The sequence below is a fragment of the Leptidea sinapis genome, chromosome Z, assembly GCF_905404315.1.
Source record: "Leptidea sinapis chromosome Z, ilLepSina1.1, whole genome shotgun sequence".
Taxonomy (NCBI): Eukaryota; Metazoa; Arthropoda; class Insecta; order Lepidoptera; family Pieridae; genus Leptidea; species Leptidea sinapis.
Window position 1 is genome coordinate 16,003,639 of NC_066312.1, and position 25,333 is coordinate 16,028,971.

The 25,333-nt window shown below is 32.8% G+C and overlaps 2 protein-coding genes across 6 annotated transcripts in view; one reads left to right on the top strand and one right to left on the bottom strand.

Moving 5' to 3' along the window:
• Positions 1 to 979: 979 nt before the first annotated feature.
• On the bottom strand, positions 980 to 9,097 carry LOC126978792 (uncharacterized). The gene is made up of 6 exons (XM_050827866.1): positions 8,863 to 9,097; positions 6,027 to 7,276; positions 5,420 to 5,518; positions 4,051 to 4,228; positions 1,754 to 1,892; positions 980 to 1,579 (listed from the first exon to the last, which is right to left on the bottom strand). The coding sequence occupies exons 2-6, from the start codon at positions 7,017 to 7,019 to the stop codon at positions 1,039 to 1,041; spliced, it is 1,950 nt and encodes a 649-aa protein (XP_050683823.1). The 5' UTR covers positions 7,020 to 7,276; positions 8,863 to 9,097; the 3' UTR covers positions 980 to 1,038.
• An 11,167-nt stretch (positions 9,098 to 20,264) lies between these two features.
• Positions 20,265 to 25,333, top strand: part of LOC126978790 (DENN domain-containing protein 1A-like) — a 50,534-nt gene continuing 45,465 nt past the window's right edge. For all 5 annotated transcript variants that reach the window (XM_050827863.1, XM_050827861.1, XM_050827865.1 and 2 more), the window contains exons 1-4: positions 20,265 to 20,417; positions 20,963 to 21,118; positions 21,421 to 21,558; positions 24,862 to 25,045. In XM_050827863.1, coding sequence (XP_050683820.1) covers positions 20,401 to 20,417; positions 20,963 to 21,118; positions 21,421 to 21,558; positions 24,862 to 25,045 — 495 coding nt within the window. In that variant the 5' untranslated portion in view covers positions 20,265 to 20,400. The remainder of the gene's footprint in view (positions 20,418 to 20,962; positions 21,119 to 21,420; positions 21,559 to 24,861; positions 25,046 to 25,333) is intronic.

Here is a 25,333-nt window from a genome sequence, read left to right on the forward strand (position 1 = left end):
CGAGCAGCGAAACATGACTAGAGATGTTTATTAAATTGGTAATAAATACACCATAACATCCATATATACGATATAAACAAAATTAAAAATAAATAAGGACAAGAAGGGTCTCAAATACCTTTCTACGTATACATAATAGTATTAAAATATTTTATAGAGGCTTGCTAGGCAAAGAATATGTATTACAAGTGTAGAAGTATCACTCTGCAAAATCAATTAAAGAAATAGAGACTCTTGCAGCCATACAATAAGATGTAATTCAGATCGCACAGCGCTATCAACCTACATTTTTATTCACCTTGCTTCTCTTTCTATCGCGTGACGCTTACCTCTTCTGACGACATTAGGGTTGTCTTCTTTACCTAAGACCTGTACCTACCTAGATAAGGTCAATTTACAAAAATGAATCAGTTTTTTGTTTAATATAAATAGGTATGTAATCGTAATTTTAAATCAATATTATTTCATTGTCAAATCTACATTAGTAGCAGATAGTAATGTATGCGTTGGAGGACCACGACATAGTCAAACCTACTTAGAATAGAAATAAATAGGTGGCTATGGTAATGAATGGTAATTTCATAATAATACTAATAATTTTAAATTAGATTGTTTCAGCGTCTTTAGGAAGCTTAAAAAAATATTTTTGATCGAAATTGCAACCTTTAAGATAAGCATAGTATTTTTTTATGTTTCTCCATTTTTCATCACCTTGATGAACAAAACTCTCACGTGCGTCACTGCTCTGTCCTAAGTCCTTACTGGTTGGCCTACTCTGTAGAGCCCTCCGCACGTACTTACAATATCGATACCTACACGAGGAGTGAGACAAGCCTGCTTATGGGTTGGGAGCTTGGTAGCTAAATAACCTTATTATTTGAATAGTAATTATGGCTTGAAAACTGATATTTTGCAAACTCCCTGCCACTAAAAATATATCTCAAAGGGATAGTTTTTGGGCTAATAATAAAATGCGGCATAAAAATTACAGTTTTATTTAAGCTTGTAGTAAGTAAATAAAAAGTATCCCGTAACACGTCAGTTATATGATAGCCGTGATGATTTTTGGAACAACTCCGCCTCTTTAATAAAATCTTGAATATCCTGACTGCTCTCGTGTAATATGGGAATTCCTTTATCGTATGGGGTGAACACCTCTGACACGTCAGAAGTCTGCATATCAATGATCTCGTCAACTTTCAGTTTCATTCCCACGTTTAGTTTCAATCTCGTCTTTCCATTTCTAAATAAAATATAAATGTTCGATTGATTGAGGATTCTTAAGGAAATATAATCGTTTAGTTTTACAACCTTCATACGTATTTGATATGGTCTGAACTTTGTTGCCATCTTGGACGCTTTCTGTCTTGCGATATTTTCAAGCTCTATAGCTACCATGTCTGCATGGAACGTTTTTGTGGCAGCTTTTCTATCGTAGTTATTCTGAAGCTTCGATTCGTACTTCTCCAAATGAACATGCACTAGATCAGGTGGGTCATTGAGACAATGCCACTGCCATCGAGTATGTGGTCCAATTTTCTTATCTAATACAATTCCTTCAGTTTGGTTATATTTCAATCTAATGGAAACAATAATGTTAACAATATTACGTCTTAATGCTTTTATTGATTCAACATTTATTGTTAATGTTATATACATTCACAATATAAAAAACAAGTTAAACACAGCAAACTACTACGCCAAAACGAAGTGCGTTTACTTAATAATAATTTATATAATAATTAATACTGACCTTACTTTACCACAATGATCATACACAATACCATTTCCCATTTGATCGAAACAAGCAACAATCGAGAAGGGCTTTTTTTCATGTAAATTTGTGTTATCATTACAACCAAAAATTAAATATATTTGTCCTACGTCTAACTCTGAAAGTAATATTAACAACTTCAAATAAGTATATATATGCAAGTAGTTTAGATTTATTTGAATTTAGTACCTTTTAAAGTTTATTGTCCAAGTATTATACGTCAACAAATATTTTTTTAATTATAAAGTATATAATTGAAAATTTATATTACTGAAAATGTGCAAAATACGCGATAGAGATTCAACTTTCCGAAATGCATCTCTGCAGAGTAACAATTTTTAGAACTGGTCACTTATCAATATAATAAAAAATCAGTAAAATTTTGAAACATGTAACTCTTTGCCAATATTTAATTATTGAGTACCGATGTATTTTATGCATTTCCGACTCGATTACGATTCTGCGGCAATCGAATTGTCAATGTCACGTCAGCATAAATTTAACGCGAGAAAATTTTCGTTCAATGGTTTTTTATGACTTTCGATGTCATTCAAGTTGCCTTATGATAGACTACAATTGGACTGTAATGCCCAATCTCTTCCCACTATTTACAATAGGTTCAATAAGTTAAAACGTGGTCGCATTTATCTCCGATTATCTACGTGACGGACCGCTTTTTACGGGGACCACACCATAACATTACTGTTGTGACTACACCATGACATATCAACAGATTCGAACAAGTTCAAGCATCTATTTTAAAATATATTTAAATTATATAAATTTTTTTACCACGTAGAAAATTATTGTCCAAATCACGAAAAAAATGGCGTCCGGAGCAAGGTCTAACGAAGACGGAGGGTGACGAATGGCTTTTAATTGCAATTCCTGTAGAGTTGGGTTTCTCGTGCTGTATGAGGTTTCGCGTTACCTTGGAGCAATAATGGTTAAGATCGATTCATGAGTCAAGGCTGCTATCATTGTTTGGAGTTTGGCACAATAGACATTTGCCGTTACTGCTTGACCAGATCGGAGATAGCTATAGTGAATATCATCATCCAGAGACCTCCAAGCAGTTACCATTTTACCTATTTATTGGTAAGCTTTGCTTTAGGACACTGTTGCGCCGTTTAACCTGGGGTCAGCCATTACATTTTTCGCTAACTGTCGCGTTATCATATTAAATCCACTTTTCATCGCATGTCACAATATATCAGTCAAATCATGAGGCACCAATTAATTTGCGCATATGATTCAACATTGTTGGTAACGTAACATTAATAACACGCCGCTGATTACTGGGTAGTTTGGCTTGGATTGGCTTCCACCATCTCTTTCAACACATTGTTAACACCTGTGTGGGCGGTCTTCCACGTGGTTCGTTCTTCAAATCAAAGTTTCCATCACGAAACCTTATTTAAGATGATATTGTGTAACACTATGACGTGTCGTAAAAAAAGATGTAGTGAAACTTATGTAGACAGGAATGTTGATCCGGTTTGGTCATACAGAGAAAAATTTATGAAAAAAAGTTTATAGAGCAAAAGGCGATGAAATATCGAGGATGTGTGGGAAAAAAGTGTGTTGAAGAAAAAAAATATTTGATATTACCTAAAAGCTACCTCGTTATGTATCTTCTCCTGCCTAACGAATTAGCACATTATAATGTCACGATAGATTTAATAATTACTGTAGTCTTATTGGATTATACATTGTTGGTAACGTAACATTAATAACATGCCGCTGATTCCTGGGTAGTTTGGCTTGGATTGGCTTCCACCATCTCTTTCAACACATTGTTGTTCACCTGTCTTCCACGTGGTTCGTTCTTCAAATCAAAGTTTCCATCACAAAAGCGTTTAAACCAAAATCGCACGGTGAGGTCTTTAGCAGGCCCCTCTCCAAACGAAACATTTATATTGCGAGCTGTTTCTGCCGCGTAATTCCGCGTCGGAACTTGTATTCAAAAATCACTCGAATTTTCGAAGTATCCATCTTTATTATATAAAGTGAATAAAAAAAAAAAACAGAAACTCGATTATCGAATGTTGCACATATTTCAAAGAAAAACTACATAGGTACCATTCCAATTCGAAGTACCTATTACAATAAAATGGCAATTTCATACTTTAACACCTATTATTTATAGTTTTCTTGGGTTATAATCATGTTAAAAGTGAATTTAAAAATGCATGCATATTCCCAAAATAATCAAATCGAAACACATTCTCATTCTGTTATATTATAACTTAAACAACAATTTAAATAACGTTCACCTGCGCTGGGACGAAAATCCAATGCCTTTAATCCATTCTTATAGAATAATATGCCTCTTTCAGAACTGTATATTTTGGCCAATAATTCTCCAGTATCATAATACTTTAAAACTTCATTTCTGTACACATAGAACCAGTTCAATTTCGGATCAACAGGCTCCATTTTAAAAACATACATCTATAAAATAAACGATTACCTTATATGATATTGTGTAACACTATTGACGTGTTGGTTAGTGAATTCGTAAGACACAGTGATTAAAGAAAGAAGTCATCCAGAGAAAATATATGAGAATAAATTTATAGAGCAAAAGGCGATGAAATATCGAAGATGTGCGGGAAAAAAACGTGTTGAAGAATAAAAATAAAAATTTGATATTACGCATTACGCGGAACGAATTTACGCATTATATCACACTATATTTAATAATTACTGTAGTCTTATTGGGGATTTTACTATTCTAGAAATTATTAATAGATACGTATATAATAAATTTTGGTTACATTTTTATAACACCACAGTAAAAGTTTTAATTAATGATAATTGAGCCTAGATTTTCTTAAATCAAATTCGTGTGTGTATTTAATGGGCAACAATTTATAAAATCAAATAACAATATAATTAAAATTAAGAAGGTCTACAGCTTCCGAAATATATTATCTTCATTAGAAATTTAATTAGTATCAAAGAAGTTATTGTGTTGATTAGTAATATGGATATAATGTCAGCCCTCAATTATCTTGCAACTGTCAGATCGCCAGTACTACAGGGTTCAGAGAACACCTGTATAATTCCAAAAATAAATTATAAGACTTCCGTGAAGTCAATAAAATACTTCTAACTAGGAAAACACTAGCTGTTGTTATAATGCAATGAATTCTCATTTTGATCGTTCAGTTTAAAAAAAAAATATGAATCACGCGCACCTCTTTATGCATTATTGCCTAATCCTGAGTATATATGAGTTATAGTCCTATGTGGTTGAACAGTGTTGTAAATAAAAAATAATCAACATGAAATATTAAAAAAATTAACAAGTTGTTAATAAGCATAACAGCATCTTGTCAACAAAACTATAACATAACTATGCTCGATCTTGTGTACGCAGACTTTTTTACAAGGTTACCTATCAAATTTTATAACTCACGACAAAACTTTCGTAACATTATTTACTTATCAAATCCTAATACTACTCGTTAAGTATTGAAGTCAACTCTGAAGCCGTAATATAATGAATGCCACCTGTTCAGAATCCACGGAAAACAAATCACGCCGTATACCTCTTACCATTACCATTTACTAGTCATTATTAATATAAATATATTCAAAATGAACATGATTATGCGTTTATAATGGTAGTATACAAACTTTGCGCATAATTTTGCTTGTTGGTAGAATAGTCACACCATTTTCTATAAACTTCCGATTCGATAGCATATATTGTGTGATTCCTCTTGGTGTGTCCTGCTGAAAGTCGGGAATTCGTCAGCTTAGTAATTAAATCGCTAGTTGACAAAATTTTTTTAGAAGAAACCTTAATACCACGTTAATAATTAAAGCTAATTTGTTCATTTTATTTAAAAGTAACTAAGTAATCACTTATCAATGGGTATCCACTACAAGTTACACTAAATGTAGTACACGTTACAGTTATAACTTTTTGCTTTTAAATTATGGTTTAATTTGTTTGGTTTGATACCTTTCTTTGTGGCAAGATATATTCTAATTATAAAATATATTGCAGATGTTCATGAATAGGAGGGGGAATTAATGAATGGAACAAGGAAATGAAAAAGGGCGGTACATAGACAACCTGTGGTCTCCACAGAACATTTTTACTCTAACGACACCCCCTGGTGGTCTCTGTGCTCGCGCGGCGCCTCAAATTGGCGCGAATTTGAACGAAACTTAACAAATGTAGTATTTGGAAATTACATAACTGATAATACTATTATTGAAAGAAACTTATTATTACTTGTAATATCTCAGCATTGGCCATAGCATGTAATTCCTTAGATCCAGTTTTGCTCACTTTTTGTGATAATGTTTCATTAGAAAGAAAGTTATATTGACATTTAAATAATAAGGGTGTGAAGGAGCCGACACTCTGTGACTTCAAACGAGCTTTCTTAAGAATTTTACAACCGAATATCAATCTTCTCGCCGATGAACGTCTGGGTAGACATTCTAGAACAGTATCTGAAGATTTTTCTTCCTGTGAAATCTCTGTTGTTCTCCTTGATAATACTGGAAAACTATAACATCTAGGTAATTCAGATTTATATAATGACTTGGTTTCTTTATGATGGCTTGTCTTTTTATTCATTTTTTTCCATAACTCTATCTGCGACTGTATATGATGAGATTTTTGAATAGACATACTGTTAGGAATAGCTAAATTATACTCCTTTCTTTTTACATTATTTTTGCTTTTACCACTTTTCGTATTTTTAACGGATGACGCATCAATTTCTTCAGTTTTTTTATATGACCATTCAGGTTGCTTGATATTTTTTTCCCGTGTTTCTTTATCGTCCCCTTTATTGCCGACATTATCATGTGACGTTTTCGGCTGTAGTGTTGTAACGATTTTTTTTTTATCTTCTTGTAGCGTTTGTAGTAATTGTGATGCTTCTTCATTTTTCTCTAATGACGATTTTATATTACTTTTAGGAGCCTCGACGTATAGCCTTGCACGAAATTTCATGCTCTCAGGTATATATGTACATATACTCATTGTTCCTTCCGGTGTGGAAATTTCACTCATTATTTTTTCTATAAACTTTTTGCTTATTGCATTATTCTCGGAGCTCAAATAATCTGTTTCATTCGACGGAAAACCTTCTAAACGTGGGGTACCTGCCATATCTGCAGGTTCATATTTAATAAGCCTTATAAGATTTTCTAGTTCTGCATCTGAATGAAAACTCTTAACAAAAGCTTCGTTTACAGAAGCTTCTTCTAACATACACTTTAGTATGTCTCTTACTTTACAAATCCATGACTTGTATTGTTCTTCACTATCAGCATGCTGCTGAACTTTATAGTTAATGAACTTGTTTAATAAATATTCGCATCTTTTACAGTTGCCTTTTAAATTTAATCGCTTACAATGTTGACACACTGCTAGTATTTCATTTTTTCTTATAATATCTATCTCATCTAATAGATACTGAATACGCTTTATAGAACATTTGCATGAACAGCATGTCGTTTTAAATTGACCTGTAAATTCATTTTTCCTTATTTAATAGTAACAATAACAAGTAATACGCTTAATAATGTCTACTTCGTATTCTGCTGTCTTATTACTCTTTACTGTTTTGGGTCTGAGAAACTTAATATTGAAAGTACAACAATATTAATACAATATTGTATATACTTAGTCGGCCATAAATACCGATAGAATTAAAAATAAACAAAATATTACATTTGAATTTGGAATCAGTCAATTTTATTTCATTGTTCATTGAGTTTTCTCATTGTGGCGCCAATACATTGTACAATATTTTGCGGTATTAAAATGGAGTGGGGTGATAAAGAGAACCGAATCGCTGTGATTGCATTACACGGAGTAGGTATGGAGCTAAATGCAATTTTTAAAACTCTCCATACGCTTGGTATTAGTAAATTGTTTGTGTACTGGGCTATTAATAGGTACAATGAGACCTCCTCTGTTTGTGACAAAAAAATATCTGGCCCTCCACGTAGTGTTCGTACGAAAAAGGTGGTCAAAGCAGTAAGGGAAAGAATTCGAAGAAATCCTGTCCGAAAGCAAAAGATTTTATCTCGGGAGATGAAGATAGAACCTAGAATCATGTCGCGTATTTTAAAAGATTACTTAGGATTTGTAGCCTATAAAAGACGTACAGGTCATTTCTTAACTGATAATTTAAAAAAGAATAGGGTGGTAAAATCAAAACAACCACAGAAATGGTACGCAAAGGGAGGTCACAGAAAAATTTTGTTTAAGGATGAGAAATTTTTTACAAGTGAGCAACATTTTAAAAAACAAGATGACCGTATTTATGCTCAAAGCTCTGAGGAAGCTTCCCAATTAGTCAACTGAGTGCAACGTGGGTATAATATCCAAGAATGGTCCTTCCAGCAAGACTCGGTGCCGGGTCATAAAGCTCGGTCTACACAGACTTGGAAACGAACGTTTCGGACTTCATCAGAGTTGAAGACAGGCCGTCGTCTAGTCCCGATCTTAATCTGCTGGATTATGATTTATGGTCAGTTTTAGAGAGTACCTACAATTTCTCCAAACACCAAGATAATTTGAGTCCCTAAAACAATCCGTACGCTTGGCAGTGAAGAATTTTCCCATGGAAAGAGTGCGTGCTTCTATTGATAACTGGCCTCAACGTTTAGAGGACAGTATTGCAGCCAATGGAGACCCCTTCGAATAAGCTTTTTATATTTCAATTTTTTTATATTTATTTGTTAAAGTGACACAAGTAATAAATGTTATTTGCAATAGATTTTTTTTTGGTTTGTTTCAGTATTTATAGCAAGACTAGGTATTATTAAAAAGAGTGCAAAAAAGAAGGCTGGGATAGTTTCTTGCGAAGTTTCTTCTGTCTCACAGTGTCATTAGTGTCCGACGTGTTTTAACTGACATCAAAAAGGATTCTAAAGGAATCAATTTTGAGTAAATAAATTCATACTTATGCCTTTTAGTGATAAAGTAAGTCTATCACTAGCTCTGCTGTAGGTACATTTTCTACAGTTTTCAGATTAACACGTTTTATCAATCATGCTACTTCCATCTAAGTGACTCATAAAATTAATTATAATCATTAACTTACAAAGTTCTGTAGCAAAATCGAATCTTCGCAATTGTTTTTTTCCGATATTATGTAGAATAATACGATTAATGTTATTTTTGTTGGTTTTTATCTGAAAATGTATATCAAAATTAAGACTGCAAATTATAATATATATGTACTTGTGTGCAAAGGCAGTCGAGGTATCATCCAGTTCGTAAGTCTATATGCTAAATGCTAACTCCTACACTATTTCTTCTGAAAATTAATTAAATCGTCCGATTACTTTGTATGTCAAAAATATATTGACAGGCGATTGTCATAATATTTACTGAGCTCTGGGGTTTTGGAATTGGAAGATTGGAAATTGAATACTTACTAAAAATTATGAAATGTTTCTCGTCTTAAATAATTAATATTAATATTGTTTAAATTAATATTATTATTATTACAATGCTTCTTTTAATGTATAAACTTTGTAACGGATTATATTTTTTTAGACTTTAATAATATTATTAGCCTTAACAAATTGCCTATACGTACAAGTAGGTATAGGAGGATATTTTTAAGTCATCGATTTGGGCAAACTCCCACTAATGTAGATATATCAGTAATAAAGCTTTACAAAATTACTAACAGGGTCGATATTTTTATATATTAATAGTCCTGAATTCCGAAGATTAATAATTTGTTTAAAGTTGCCATTGTCTGGGGCTCGACGACAAGCTTCGCAGCGTCGCGGATCACTGCAAGACAGAAATTTTAAAATGGGATATTTGAATTTTCATGCTCTGAAAAACGTATTTACTTCCAAGCCCGGCCTTTAAGGATTTCATAATTCTGCTATCTTTCTGCATAGTAACCGTATAAGTAGGTAACTCACGAACTACGCTTACTCTTGAGGTGTTGCACGCTTCGCAACGGAGATCCACTACCATTAGGTGTAAAACTGGCTTCTTGTGCTCCTTTTCCATAAACACACTAAATAAAACTGTAATAATGGCTAGGCTATTACAAAACGTTTCAATTAAATGTCCAGTTTTCATCATTATTTAGATATAATATATCGATGCATGACACTCTTTAAATTACGACAACTTTTGTTTCTATTACAATTCTTACCAGACATCCATACTTGAATACACCTTGTCCTTATTAACTTCCAATACTAAAAGGTTTTAAGGTTTTCAACTTAAATCCGTGCTGCTCATCTTATTCATAATATAGCTTATCAGTAGGTACATTTACGCTTAAAACGTACAACTGAAACATAAAGAATTTTCTCAAGATTAGAAGAATTATTTTATTTTGGTTAGTAGGTACTTAGACTTGGAAGTAGATATATTATTACCTCGCTGTATGATCACAGCTCTTGGCACAGTAACTAAGTTTCAAAAAAGAACTTCCACTATCAATATATTTCCCTTAAATAGTACGATTGTACACATTTCAATTGAAACAACTATGTACCTACCATAAAATATTTGAAAATGACGTTACTATCTTGACAATGATTAAATATTTATCTTGATAAGTCACTGGCGTTCTTATTTACAAATGACATTAGTACAAATAATTACCTCATCAAATTTATTTTTATTTCGCCCTGTGTTTTCCCTGGGCATTAAAAAATAGGAAAGTCCCAGGCCTAAGGGTGTCGTAATAGGCGACTTAAGGCATTTTCCAGTCTACAGGCCTTTTTCTGCCGTGAAGCAGAAATGTGTAGGCATTATTGTGTTTCGGTGTGAAGAGCGCCGTAGCTAGTGAAATTACGGGGAAAATAAGACCCTACGTGCCAGTCTGGCGTTGGTAAGTATAACAATGGAGAATGAGGTGTGCTTACTAATTATTTTTGATTACGTGCATGCTTTACTTGAGCATAATTCATGTTATCTTAATAGCTTATATCCCCTAAGTTGAAGCAATAACGTCGTCACAGTCCATTTCCATTACGTGCGGTCCTATTTATATCTCTTTATTGCTGTCCAGCGGGCCTACCATGAACTCTTATTTCGATTCAGTTGACGACCTAACATGAACTGCTTGCTATTTCATACACGACGTCATTAGAACTATCCAATTTAGGTTGACGTCGAATCAAGTCGGAAATTGAATTGCAAACCGTTTTAGTTCGTTCATTCATTCGTACCATGAGCTAATATTTCAACCTAAACTGGACAACTCATGTGTCAAAGTGAGCGATTCAAAAAAAGTTGTTACTTTCTAAGCGAAAAGTGACTCATGTTGTTACTAACTTTTAAAAAATGGTGAAAGCATACATAAAAAGAAAATTAGTTGACTAAAGATGAGATGGAAACACTTCATTGCACTTTTTTCTAAAACAAAATATGAAAATAAGTAAATACCGAAACTGAAAATACTAAAGACAAAGCAGTAAGGCTTTAGCCTGTTCGCAAGAACGAACTAAAAAAATGTGCTCTGTGCTCCTGTCAAATCAAACATGATGAATGGAGATGAGTTCATAACTCGTTTTAAATAATTAGTTTACTTTTACGAAAACAGCTAAGCAAACCTTTAATTTGCAATTCAAAGAACTATATATTATATTACTATGTTTTAATATGGGCTTAATGGTTTATAATTTGACCCTATAAAGTGCAATTTTCGAATATATTTGCAGTAATTTCTACGCAAAAAAAAACTCTAAAATCATATCATTACAGGTTTCGAAACACAACGCATACGATTCGAGTAAGAGAGACAGACTTATGCAACGTCTGTACAGCGTAATCTCTTTCTCACACCGCAGACCACAGACAAATTACTTTCGTTCATTCTTCCATATGCGATTCAAACGCCATTCAATTATAGCCTTCAGATGGCCTACTATCAACTTTTAATAAGCAATGCGATTCCGATGCAGTCCAGTTTAGGTACCTAAACTGAATCACTAAAATACGTACCATGAAATGCCTTTTAAAAATGGCGTTTTGATCGCTTATTAAGAATGAACGAAATAAATTTGTCTGTGGTTCGCTGTGACAGAAAGGGATGATACTCTACAGTCGTTGCATAAGTTTGTCTCTCTTACTCGAAACATTTGCGCTGCGTTTCGAAACACTTTCAATTTTGGTATTTATTTTCAGTATTTTGTTTTACAAAAAAGTCCAATAAAGTATTCTCATCTCATCTTTCATCAATAAAACTTTCCTTTTCTGTATGTTTTCACTATTTTTTAAAAGTTATTAACAACACTATTCACTTTCCTCTAAGTTACAACTTTTTTCTAATCACTCACTTTGACACGCTATCCAGTTTAGGTTGAAATATTACCTCATGGTACGAATGAATGAACGAACTAAATCAGATTGCGATTCAATTGACATAATTTTTTACATTTAATTGACATCATTGCGATTTAATCAGTTAATTTGACGTGAACCAAAATTAGATAGCTCTCATCACGTCGTGGTACGAAATAGCAAAGCAGTTCATTTTAGGTTGTCAATTGAATCGCAATAAGAGTTCATGAAAGGCTCGCAGAGCGCTGTTGGAACTGCCACGGTTTACCGTTTATGTAGGTACCTCCAGATCGAATCTATATTCCATTACTTAGTGTACAATTAGGCCATCACTTTGTTAAATCAACACTGAGTCATTATAGAGGCCGAGTTGTCCGACACTGATGTATTAATTACAACGAAAAATATCAAAATGCTATAATGCCAGCAAAAGATGCTAGAGATAAAAGTAAAAGTGCCTACCCTAAACCGTACCGTACCTAAAATAAAATGCCCATCACAATCCAGTCAATGCCATGGAGAAATTCATATTATGCAAATCAAAAGAAATTGATATTGTTATAATTTTGCTCTTTATAATTTCATTTTTATTTTTTTTATAACTCTTGTTTCTCATTAAATATTAGGTATACTTACAGGCGAGTTTTACTACTTTACTTTGAATCTTCTAATGTAGGTACTGTGTACTAGCAAATATAGTCCGATTTTGGTATTATTTTTTTAAATAGTTTTATTTTCAAACATTCAAGTCCTTAAGTAAGCCACGCTCTTTTAATGTTTGTAATTGTGGGGTCACAGCAGACCATGCGGCCTGCAGGTAAAGGTTTCAAAACCAGCAGCCCATGTGGACAACATATTATTCTTAATTCTTCTCGCCAGAAGAATTTTGATACAAGAAAGTTAGGTTGTATTTGTCACACTATTACTTAATGTAAACATTTTAAAGACTAACATGCTATGTTAAACTACTTAGTACATTTAAATAAATATAAGAATATAACACAACCAATCAGAAATACTTTATATCAAGACATAAGTACCTACACATTGACAATGTAGATAAAAGTACAAAATATTTTGACTTCAAATGCAAAACATAGCCAGGTAAAACTTTACAAAAATCATAAAACACATAAATACAATATAGGTAGATACATAGGATATTTCATAAAAGTTGTAAATAATAATTGTTTGATAAAAAATGGAGGTTCCATTGAAATTCCATTATTTTTGTAATCACTTTTATAGTAGTTGTAATTTGTTTTTTTTTTATATTCCTTTATTAATTTATGTTCTAATTGCTTGAATAATATATTATCTCAGTAAGTGATTTTTTAAATCCTTTGAGTTAAATAAAGAATCTAACAGCATCTTACATTTCCTATTATCTTAATAATTAATACAATTGTTCAATTAATACAAATATTATTCATAAATTACCACACAAGTAGTATCACAAATATGTCAATTTAAGGTTAGTTTTAATCTTCATACCTCTTAGTGTAGAAACACTTGGCCGGTCACTTGCTCAGAAAACAGAGATCAAACAAAGTATGATTAAGTACAATCTGTGCCGTCTGGTAACTATTTCAACAATCAGCTTAGTTATTAAATATGGGAATGCTGCCATGATCCTTATTTCACTAGTTGTAATTTTTACTAAATGGAAATATTATGTACTTATAAGCACTAAACTACTTGGAATTTTATAGGGGAAAGCTGGAAGCCAGAAAATCAGGTAAGTACCTTTATTTTCGAATTTATATCAAATTTCTAGATTCAGAATTTTTAAATGATCAGGGTCGTACAACCCTGAATGTTGCAAGTGTTACATGCTGAATTTATAATGAGAAGTAAATCAAACTCGAGTCACGGGTTTCGACCATATAATAGTAAATGGAAAAACACGAGTAAAACAACATCAATGATATAAACAAAATTATTAATACTTATTAATTAATATCAATCAGTTTTCCATTTTCTTGAAGTATTGTCTGTAAATGGTCAAGGGGTGTAGATCTAGTCACAGAATATCACTGTGCCACCAGATTTATACCCTTTTTCCAGAAACAGTGCTCTAATGAAGATCTTCAGAGTTCAGAGATGTACGGCTTGAAATAATGCATGTTGCACATAAAATGAATACCTTAAATTATGAAAAAATTAAAATCACAATCATTGAATATTAAATAATTAATGAATGCTATTTTACTAAAAGAGACGCCATCGGCCATACTTCTTTACTTAACCAACGGCTTACAGTTACACTTTACATTTTACAACTTACAAGTACACTTTCAAGTTTCAAGTACAACTTTAGTCTATAACAGTAGAATGTAGAACAGAGATGAGAGACCTACAACCAAAGAGGATGCAAATACTAAGTTTCCAACGAGCGATTAGTCGATTGCACGAAACGTGCAGTGATTGATAGATTGACAGATGACAGCTATAATCTTATAAATAACGGAGATAATCGAAATCCACTACGTTTTTAAGCAACTGTACGCTTTCAAACTTAGTCGGATTATAATTACATATATACTACCTATATTTTATCTTATGGAGATAGTTTTAACTCAAGTTTTTAAATATAAATAACATAGGTTTTTAGAAAGAAATCAGAGAAAATGTCATCTAAAATCTAGTTTCGTCCCCATTAACCCCGTTTTACGGTACTATATTACTAAGTATTTCAAACTTATGTCAAATCTCACTGCATGTTTCATACTAAATTAAATTTCAATATTTAGGCTTAGCACGCACTGGGATTAAACGCATGCTTTTAAACGTAAGTCTGAAAACAAAAATCACACATAGCTTTCTATACAAGCGCACGCATTAGTAACTTTATTCAGTGACTAATTTTAAAAACGCAACTTTTAGACAGTCCCGTCTCATATTATGTGGTTTTTACATCCTCTTTGACTACAGCTACTACTACTTTGAAGTTTGAACTTAGGGATTGTGTAATTTGCGTTGCGTTGCGTTTTAACTCGATATGCAGTAATTAATCGATACAGTGAATTGATATTACTTCCTTAAATATTTTTTGTATTATTAGTAATATTACGGTGTTTGTTAGTTTGAAGTACAGATGGCCGTTGGGGCAGTAAATTCCTTGAATGGCGACCACGAACCGGAAGACGAAAGAAGTAGTGTTCGTAGGCCCCCACAAAATGGACCAACGATCTGGTCAAGATCGCTGGAATAGGTTGAATGACGATAGCGCAGGACCGATCGTCAAGGCAATCTTTGGGGGAGGTCTTTGTCCAGCAGTCGACGTCCTTCCGCCAAAAGTGCTGATGATGATTACAGTGTTACCGATTAATTACTTAAAAACACGCAAGATGGCTAAATGCTTTCCTTCGCCTTAATTAAAAAAAAATAGTTACGTTAACGTATATACATGCTGTAGGTACTGGCAAGAACAAAAAAACTATTTTGCACGACGTTCACTCAATAGCCATCATGTACATATTATTTGAGTATTATGCGATCATATGCTCATTGTGAGCGCCTTTTTTAATTGTCTGCAACATTGCAACTGATGAGTGGAACCATATGAAAAGATGGACAAAGTGTTATTTTTAAAAAGATTAGATATAATTAGATATATATTAGATAGGCATTGGGAAATTTAACATTTTGAATAAGAAAATAAATATTTTCTTTCATACCTGATCTGACTTTGTGAAGGTAATAAAAATAAGTGTGTTCATCGAATTACCTGACCTAAAAAAATTGATTTTGCCGAAAAGTGAGCATATTATATTAAATAATGTTCCTTGTTTTTCATAAAATTGTTTTATAATCACATTATTAATGCATATTTGGAAAAAAAAATTGAAACGATCTTTTAGACCTTGATTTTTGTGTGAATCGATTCATCAGCTAACGTCTATCTAACTATCGATATAAAAATATATCTTTTTGAAATGAATCGCCATCCCTAACACTACTAAGTAGGATGGCGATCAGAAATTAAGATAAACTAATCGAAGAATTGATACAGTTTTAGACCCAATAATCCGAAATCACTTACCGATTCGATATCTCACTTAAGAAAATAGGGACTCTTTTTTTTTTGACTGGAGGAAATACTGTTACGTATTTACGCCCCGGAACGGGGCGTAGTATGCCGGACTCGTGTGTCCGCGTAAGCGGACGCCCCATACCGACTAAAACCTCCTCTGTGCTGTTAGCAGCCCTGGCTTTCACAGCGAAGTAGGACGTTGGCCGTGGATGCCGCAAAGACTACGCAACAACTAACGGCGTCTCCTAAGGAGACTCGAACCTCAGACCGGCTGTGTGCTTGTGGGAAGGAGAGAGAATGAAAATGAAGATGAAATGAGGATGAAAGATGAAAGGTGAGAAGAACACACTCGCCGGCGAGTGTGGTGATGTTTTGTGTAATGTATGTAAGTGTGTATGTATGTGTTTATGATTGTATGTATGTAAGTAGTGTAAATGTTTGTGTTTGTGTCTGTTTGTGGAGTGTGTTTGTGATTGTGTAAGTGGTGTATGTCGGTCCGTCAATCAGTCCGTGTGTGAGTGAGTGTAGTGAAACGATTACAGGACGAGGACTAGCGTCTCGTCGGGTATCAAAACAATGTGTGGTATATCTAGGGTGCGGGCCGCTGGCCATCGTCAGAGTGACGAGTGCCAGTGGTTTGCGGTGGTTGACCGCGCCTACGCCTGCGAGAAGAGACTCGATTATTTCTGTTTCGATAAGAACCGTACATTTAACTTTAGAACTTATTATTTACAAACTTGATTTACGGCTCTGGATTCAGTTTCCTTCACTGCTTCTTTGTATGTTACAGATATAAAAGATTTGCTTGTAATATTCTATGCTTTGATATTGTATCCGTTGACTAAAAGTGATTCATCATTTATTTTATTGAAGAATTGCTATACCGATTCTTTTGATGTACTAGTAGGTTTCACGAATTCATACTGTGTATGTATTCGTTTATTTACGAATAATCACAATATTTTTAACGGTTTCTGAGGAAGTACAATTCTATGCGAAGGATTGAACGAAAGAGGAAGAATATGCTGAAAAATGTAAAGCAAATCGAAGTATGGCACATTCCACAAATGACACCATAATAAGCTTCGACTGCTGTGTCTATACATTACTGCGTTTACTCCAGCTGTTTAAAATATTATTGGTCAATAGGCAGCAATATAAACACTATTTCAGTTTAAGGTGCGTATTTTGAACTTAGAATCTGATTTGGACCGTGATATAATGGAGTAGCAGTTGGGTATTTTTTTTAAGCCCAGACAAAAAAGAGGGTTACTATAAGTTTTACGTTTGTCAGTCTGTCCCTATTTTCTGATTAAGATCTGTTCAGTCGGAGGTTTTTTAAGTTTTTGATATAAAATCACACTCATATTATAAAGACGAAAGTTTGTATGCTTATTTATAGTTTTGTACGTATATTTGTTACTCCTTCACTCTCTAAATGTATTTACATCTAATATTTTAAGGTAAACTGTAATGAGAGAGACAAACACTCAAATAATATATTTTTATTCACATAAAATAATTCGGGACACTGGTTATTAAAATGTTAAGTTTCCTGAAATCAATTTAATGTATTAAATTTTGTCTTTGAGACATAAACATCTTTACCAGGGCATCTTTTTGGCATTTGTAGTGGAGGCGGACACCAGCATAATATGTTGACGAAGATAATATCTTGGAATGACAGCTTTTGTCAAATTATAAATATGGCTAACTGGACTTTTGTATGTGCATCAATTCGACTAAATTGGCAAAATATATTGACTTTTGTAAGAGAATTCAATACTGTTAATGGTAAAAAAGTTTTATCGTACTTTATTAGAATGAATTTTTAAGCGCTTAAATCTTTTAGTGGTGATATATAAATCGACCTCGAGGAAATGATTCGAGCAAATGCCACTCGACTTATTTGGCTTGTAAAATTGTTCACATCTCTTGCTTGCTACCAAATGATGCCAAATCTCTTTCACTATCTCGTGTTCCGTACACGAGGTCACGGAAAGGCTGGAAAAGATTAGTTCGTACAGATTTGCGGTGTAAATAAGTATCAATTATCACTAGGTTGTGATACGTCTGTGATATCGTGTAAATAGCACTAGTTTGTAACTGTCCACGTTCTTGTAAGCCGTTCATATTGACTGGCAATGACTTTCTGTGCACTACTACTACAATATTTAGTTAGTTCTGAGGGCCTTTAAAAAAGCGACTCTATCGGCAATTAATTACTCAAATTACAATATTGCTAATCATTGTTCTATGGGCCTTTAAAAAATAAATATTAAAAAGAGCGACTCCATAGTTTTCATTTATTACTGTGTGCTTGTCGCTTCCTAGCGGGTACCATATTTAATCATAAAATATTCTTTTTACTTAGTATTTACGCTTTTTGCCAACCCATATTATACGAATAAAATAAATATACCAGTCATAAGAATAAGAATAATTTATTGGGGTACAATATTAGTTACCTACATAGTTGTTACAAAAATATCTGTTACAAAGTATACATTGGTACAAAGTAAGTAACTTTAATTTTACAAGTATTCTGGTCTCACACTAGGGTTCCCTGTGTCACGAGGTCCAGTCCCTTCCCCTGTATTAGTACAAAATAAAAATAAAAGAAATTCGCGCGCGTGTGTGTGTGTGTGTGTGTGTGTGTATGTATGTGTTTGTGCTTAGTAAGAAAAGACAATTGATAACGTACGTATAATAATTTAAATTATTGTTTTTTAGTTTAGTACATTTATAAGCTTTTCTGTATCATCGTAGTTTAAAACTTTTAATCATTCAAATATTACTTTTTTCCAACTGCGTTTAGTCTTATTTATATAACTCCTATTTTGTTTGTATAGTTTACTGTACAGGTAAGGGCCCAGGAAATAATTTGTTCCTCGAGCAAAAGAAGGAAACACCCTTGGGCGATTCCATATTTGCGCCCTATGAGAAGTGATAAGTCACACCATCGTTTTTTGCGTTGTGAACGTATTATTTGGCCGAAAACGGCCGTAAGTTTGTCTACGAAAAAGTGTAACGTATGTCTAGTACAGGATGCATTGCTGTCACCGTTTAATGACAAGATCTTATCCATCCATAGTAATGTCCAATATACGGCCGTTTTCAATAGCCTATCTATCCTTACTTTAACTTACTAGACGTGGACAAATCTATCCTTTTAAACTTGCTTACATTTCAATTACCTATTGACAGATAGCATTGGACTATTACTGTATTGGACATAAGTATGGATAGATAAGATCTTGTCACTGAACGGTGACAACAATGTGGATCCGTAAGTTAAACTAAAGGTAGATAGGTTATTATAAACGGCCGATAGTCCAATGCTATAGGTCGATAGCATTAGATGTAAGTAAGCGTAAAAGGATATATTTGTCTACCTCTACTACGTTAAACTAAGGATAGATAGGTTATTGAAAACAGCCGTTAGATTTGTTGATTGAGTTGAGATAGTTGACACACGACTAAGGAGAAAAGTGTGCTTACAAGTGATTTCAAGCACACTTTTTCTGTTCCGTTAGCAGACTGTGAATATGTCCATTTATATGTACAGAACGTCACTGCATTCGCTAAATAAATTTTTTGATTGATAAGACAGGTCTTTGCAGATAGAATATTATATTGGACAATTTTTAATTATGAATTGTAATATAAAGTTGGAATCACATGTATTTTTATGAATTACTTTTATCTTTATTATTTCTAAAATATATTTTCAGAACTAAATTTATCACAAAAAACACCATTAGTTACTTTCCGTAATACATCTTTTTGCAGGATTCCTATAAGTCAATGTATTGCAGGATTAATGCATTATTAGCAATATAATGAAATTTAGTAGAATACGTCCAGGTCGATACGACATAGGTACTTTCAAAAAAAGCGCGTTCGTCTTTCGAAAAGGCTGGCAATGCTTCTGTGATTCCTCAGGTATTGCAAGAGAATGCGGGTGGCAGTGATCACTTAATATCAGGTAACTCGTACGCTGGATTTCCTCCACTACCATAGAAAAAAAATTAGCCATACTGTAGATTGTTGAATATTATTTCTACATGGCATAAGGATTCGTATCCGTTCCAATAAACACATTGAAAAAAGCATTCTTTTTCCATGATTAAATCATTATGAAAAATAACAAAGTTAAATATGCCCAATGCAATGTATAGGTGATCTCCAATGGCTTGCGATATTTCCTAATATTTTATAAACGAAAATTCTTTTTACTTGTAACTATAAGATGTAATCGAAATTCGAAGGACAATAGAAATGGGTTCGAGAGTACGGTAAGTATTTGGCTAATATACCCACACTAATTTACACACGTAAAATATAGCTTTCACTTTAGTTATTTTTCATCTAAATCTCACCGTGTAATCTAATAAATATCTTTAAAATGTCGGCAATTTAAACGAATCCCATTCTATACCTGCTACAATAATCCAATTGCATATAAGTGGTCAAAACACTAGCATTTCCTGTCCGCTGGTTATTCTAGGAATGCAATTTGCTCATAAATGTCAATGGAATATGATTGTGTATTACTTGAAGACCAATTGATAACTCCCCCTCTGTTGTAGTATTGTGTAGCAATCATATGTGTTCATATATTTATTTATGTGTGGCTATCAATACCTTTGATAAACTCAGTGGGTGTTGGTGTATTATTTGATAACACACTTAACAAAATTAATAAAGATTGGGTATACTGTATGATTTTAAAGAGTTTTGAATATAATTTTAGAAATGGATTGCTTTGAGTGAGTGCTATATATGTAACATTATAAAATGATTAACATAGTCTGGATAATATTTGCTTTTTAATTTACAGAGAAACAGCACGATATTTATTTGAATTATTTTGTGAGGTATCACCTGGTGACCAAGCAAAGGATGCATATATAGTAAAAAAATATCCAGAGTCATACAGAAATGAAGAAGAACTCAAGAATATTCCTAAATTTACATTCCCTTGTGAACTTGAAAGGTTTGTAATATTATTTTTCTATTGTTATAACAAGTTTATGGAATCCTAGTGATATTATGACAATTATTACAATATGCATAGTTAATTTGCATTTGAGTTTACAAAGAATCATTAATTGTGTTGAGGGTTTCTCATGTTACTCTCTTGCAACATCTTGGCTGGCATTTCTTTGTGGGACCACTCCTATTAAGATGTTTTTGTTATGATATCTGTTCATGGAGATTGTTTAGTATCAAGTGACCCAAATAAATATGCTCACTGACAAATAACTATTGTAATGTATTTATTATGTTATATTTCAGAAGTTTCATTCAACATTATTCTTTTGTATTAACATCTGTGGACTCAAAGTATACATTTTGTTTTTGCCGATATGATCCAAAAGCAAATACATCATTTGTATTTCTATCCCACTTACCATGGCATGACATTTTCTACAAGTAAGTTAATGATTTCATTTTAATAATTTATATCACACCTGTCTTAGGTGATGCAGAAATAAGTACAGTATTTTGTGTATTTATATTATTTATGTAATGGATAGTATGTATATTAAAAATATAAAATTTATTTCACGTTTAAGCAACTTATTTTTTTGATAATACTCAAAAATATGCTTCTAGAGAATCATAATTGAATAAAAGTGTATGCTATTATTTGTGAAACAGTAAATAAGGCTCATAACTTTTTTATGTTATGCCCATTCTTCAAATCATAATGATTTCAAGTGAAAGAGTTAGATGAAAACATGTATTTTCTGCTCAATTGTATGTAATTTACATTAATCATTATGGCTTGTTCAAAAATAAATATTGTTACAAGGTACAAATTAATTATTGGACTAAATTTTTATTGTTATAGTCTACACTGAAAAATATAGTATGGCTTATTTAATATTATTCATTATTTAATAATTTAACTATTAAGGCCAGTTATCAATTGAAGCACACACTTTCTGCATGTGGAAATTCTACACCATCAATTTTATGCATTATACACACACACACACTCACACCTTGTTCCCGTCGGGGTAGGCAGAGACAATAGAATGCCGTTTTCTTCTATCCTTACATACTTCACACACTTCCTCTACATTAATTACTCTTTTCATACATGCTCGCCGGTTGCGGTTGCTTCGGACCTCTCCTTTTCTCAAAACATCCCCAATTTGGTCTACAAATGTTCTATGAGGTCTCCCATGACCAACTAGCCCACTCACGCTTGCCTTATATATTTGATGCGTCATTGTTTTAGTTTTTGCCATTTTTATTCATTGTATTAGGCAATTTTTTGGTTTATTTTTATTTTATGATAATTGGATCATGGTATTCAATGACATTCTATACACAGAAAGACATCACTTGCAAAAGTGTGCATAAAGACAATGTAAGCACACTTTTCTCCTTAGTCATGTGTCAATTGTCACTGTCCTAATCAAATCTAAACTGAAAAAACATTTTACATTGCTGCTTATTGAGCAAGAATATTTACACAACTGGAGTATAGGCGGTTTTATTATTAACTATATAAATATAGCGGTTGAAGCTTATTACAGTTTAATTTGTGGCATGTTCTATATTTCCGCTTCGTTTTATACAATGTGATTAATCCATATGAATAGAATGTCTATGACGGTATTTACAGCATGCCATATTTTCCAGCACTGACCATTAACTAACTCTGCAAATTAATTAATTAATATTGGGACAGGTTAATGTTTGTTTCCACTCCTGTGTGCATGTAACTTTATGACCCAGCGCCAAGTCTTACTGAAAAAACTATGCTTGGTTATGGAACATGTATATATTCTTGAGACCCATACTGTGATACACCTTTGCGTCTTGGCACAGGTGCATCATGATATGATTCTTGGCTCAGTGTCTTCTTGATAGGTAAAACCCCACCAACCCATCACTGATGTCGACTAATTAATGCCAATGTTATTATGCCTAAGTAATTAATTAATACCTCTGCTAACTAATAATTAAAAAACTTCTATAGAGCTTTAATACACCTAGTCATTATGCTTTTAAATAAAACTTCTATGTATAATTTTGATATTAAGTTGTTTTCCATTTCTTTTTAAATTATTTGTCACTGTATAACCAGTGCATCTGCAAGTGCAAAAAGCTGCAAGTTCTAAGTCATCTTTAAATATATTTGGCAATAATATCCTATCAAGTTCCTATATTCACTTCTCGAGATTTTTTTTTACTTTTGGAAAGGATGTCTGAGAAATCTTTTCTTCACAAACTTGACCATTATTTTAAAGTGAATACTGTGTGGATGGGCACTGGTCTTTTTTGTCGCGAACACAGAATTTGTTTATATCTAGGTATTAATATTCACACATTCAACCTGTCACACAATCATGACATGAAAATTAGAAAAAACAATGAATATTTATTAAAGAATGATAGGTGTAGAATCCAAAAGTAATATAATATTTTAATTGTAACAGTATTTATTGCCAGACTAACAGGCGTTTTCAATAATGTATCTCTAGTTACGGATATATTGCTATCACCGTTTAATGACAAAATCTTATCTGTCCATACTTATGTCCAATATAGTTATATTATTAGTCAATAGGTTATTGAAAAGAAAGTAAGTGTAAAAGGATAGATTTGTCTACCTCTGTTAAGTGAAACTAAGTATAGATAGGTTATTGAAAATGGCCGTTAGTGTATATTATAGTCTCTTAGTATTTATCACTTATGCTTGGTGTATGGCGCAGGTAATACTTTCAGATTGGATTGGATACCAAATTTATTTTATGTACTTATGTAATATTGTGTTTTTATTAGTTTGGCCTCCTTATCCAATATACAATCATAGCAAAGATTATGAAGTAACTGTTTTTGTAAAATAATATTTTACTAGAAAAATTATTTCTTTAATTTTTTTATGATAAAAGTATTAGTAGTTATTCTCTATTCAATTGTAATATCCAAAAAAAAAGTGTTTTTTATTCGAGTGATCACTGGCAAATGTTCTTTTTTTGCAAGGTCTTAGTTTATATTTTATATTCAATATATATAATATATATTGCTGAGCTATATCTAGTTCTTGTTGAAATGATGTACGAAATAATATATTATTTGAGGGCTTTGCGAAAGCAATTTTTGATTAAATAATTTATTAACCAAAGTATTACACATCTGTTTCTTAATTTTGCTTCCATTTTGATTAATTCACACTCAACATTAACCATAAGGCAATCGTCCCACTGCTGGCGATGAACGATAAGCGATTGGAGCTAGAAACTAGAAATGCGATAACGTGCAGCTAGTAGCGAGTGTATTATTTCCGATAGTTTTGTTGCTGGCTATTGCAAGTGTGAGAGCACAACGCATTGTACTAGAATATGACCGCGTGTGTTTCTGATCGCTAACCAAGTTTTATTACATAGCTCTTGTTGCTGCAACAAACTAGTGTAGAGAGAACTCTGTGGCCATTATGAATAGTTAGCAATCAACTATTAATATAAGTCTCTCTTATTCAAAATTGATTTATAACTGTTGAATGTTTCTTGAGCGAGAAATAGTTAGTGAGTTCCTTTCTTGCTGGTCTTGGGTTATGCCTATCTAAGCTTAAGAGTCCCCTATGAACGGCCAGTCATGCCCTGTCAGAAAGGTTCTGGCTACCCATAAACACTGCAAGTTAAATAAAATCTTATTTCTCATCAATAATGTTCTTATCAAGTGAATGTTTACTGAAGGTTTGTAAACTCTGTTTTTTAGGTTGTTAAACTGCATTGCAAATCTAGTTAACAGTCCTGAAAGTAGAGAGCTGGTGTCATTTTTGGAAGCATGTAGAATAAGGCCACCTATGCCTGGACATACATTGAAAATAACATATAATGCAGGACTTAGTGTTTTCTCCTGTCAGAGTCCAGATAATAAGCTTCCAAGTATTCCGGAAAATGTAAGTATACTTGCATGTGACAAAGAGTGACTTTAGATTTGAAATAATAAATAACATGAAAAAGGAACTCTTATACGATCTTTTTGTTTTGTATCTGACTGTTTATTTATCTAGAACCATTTTCTCAAACAATTGACAAATGAAATAGGCATTTATTTTGCATGTCATTATTGGATGAGAATGAGCTTAAAAACATTTTATGTTGAGAGAGACTGGCCATAAAGTGGCAATATCATCTGAATTGTAATATATGATGACATAATTGCTCTATTCCATATGGCCTTCACG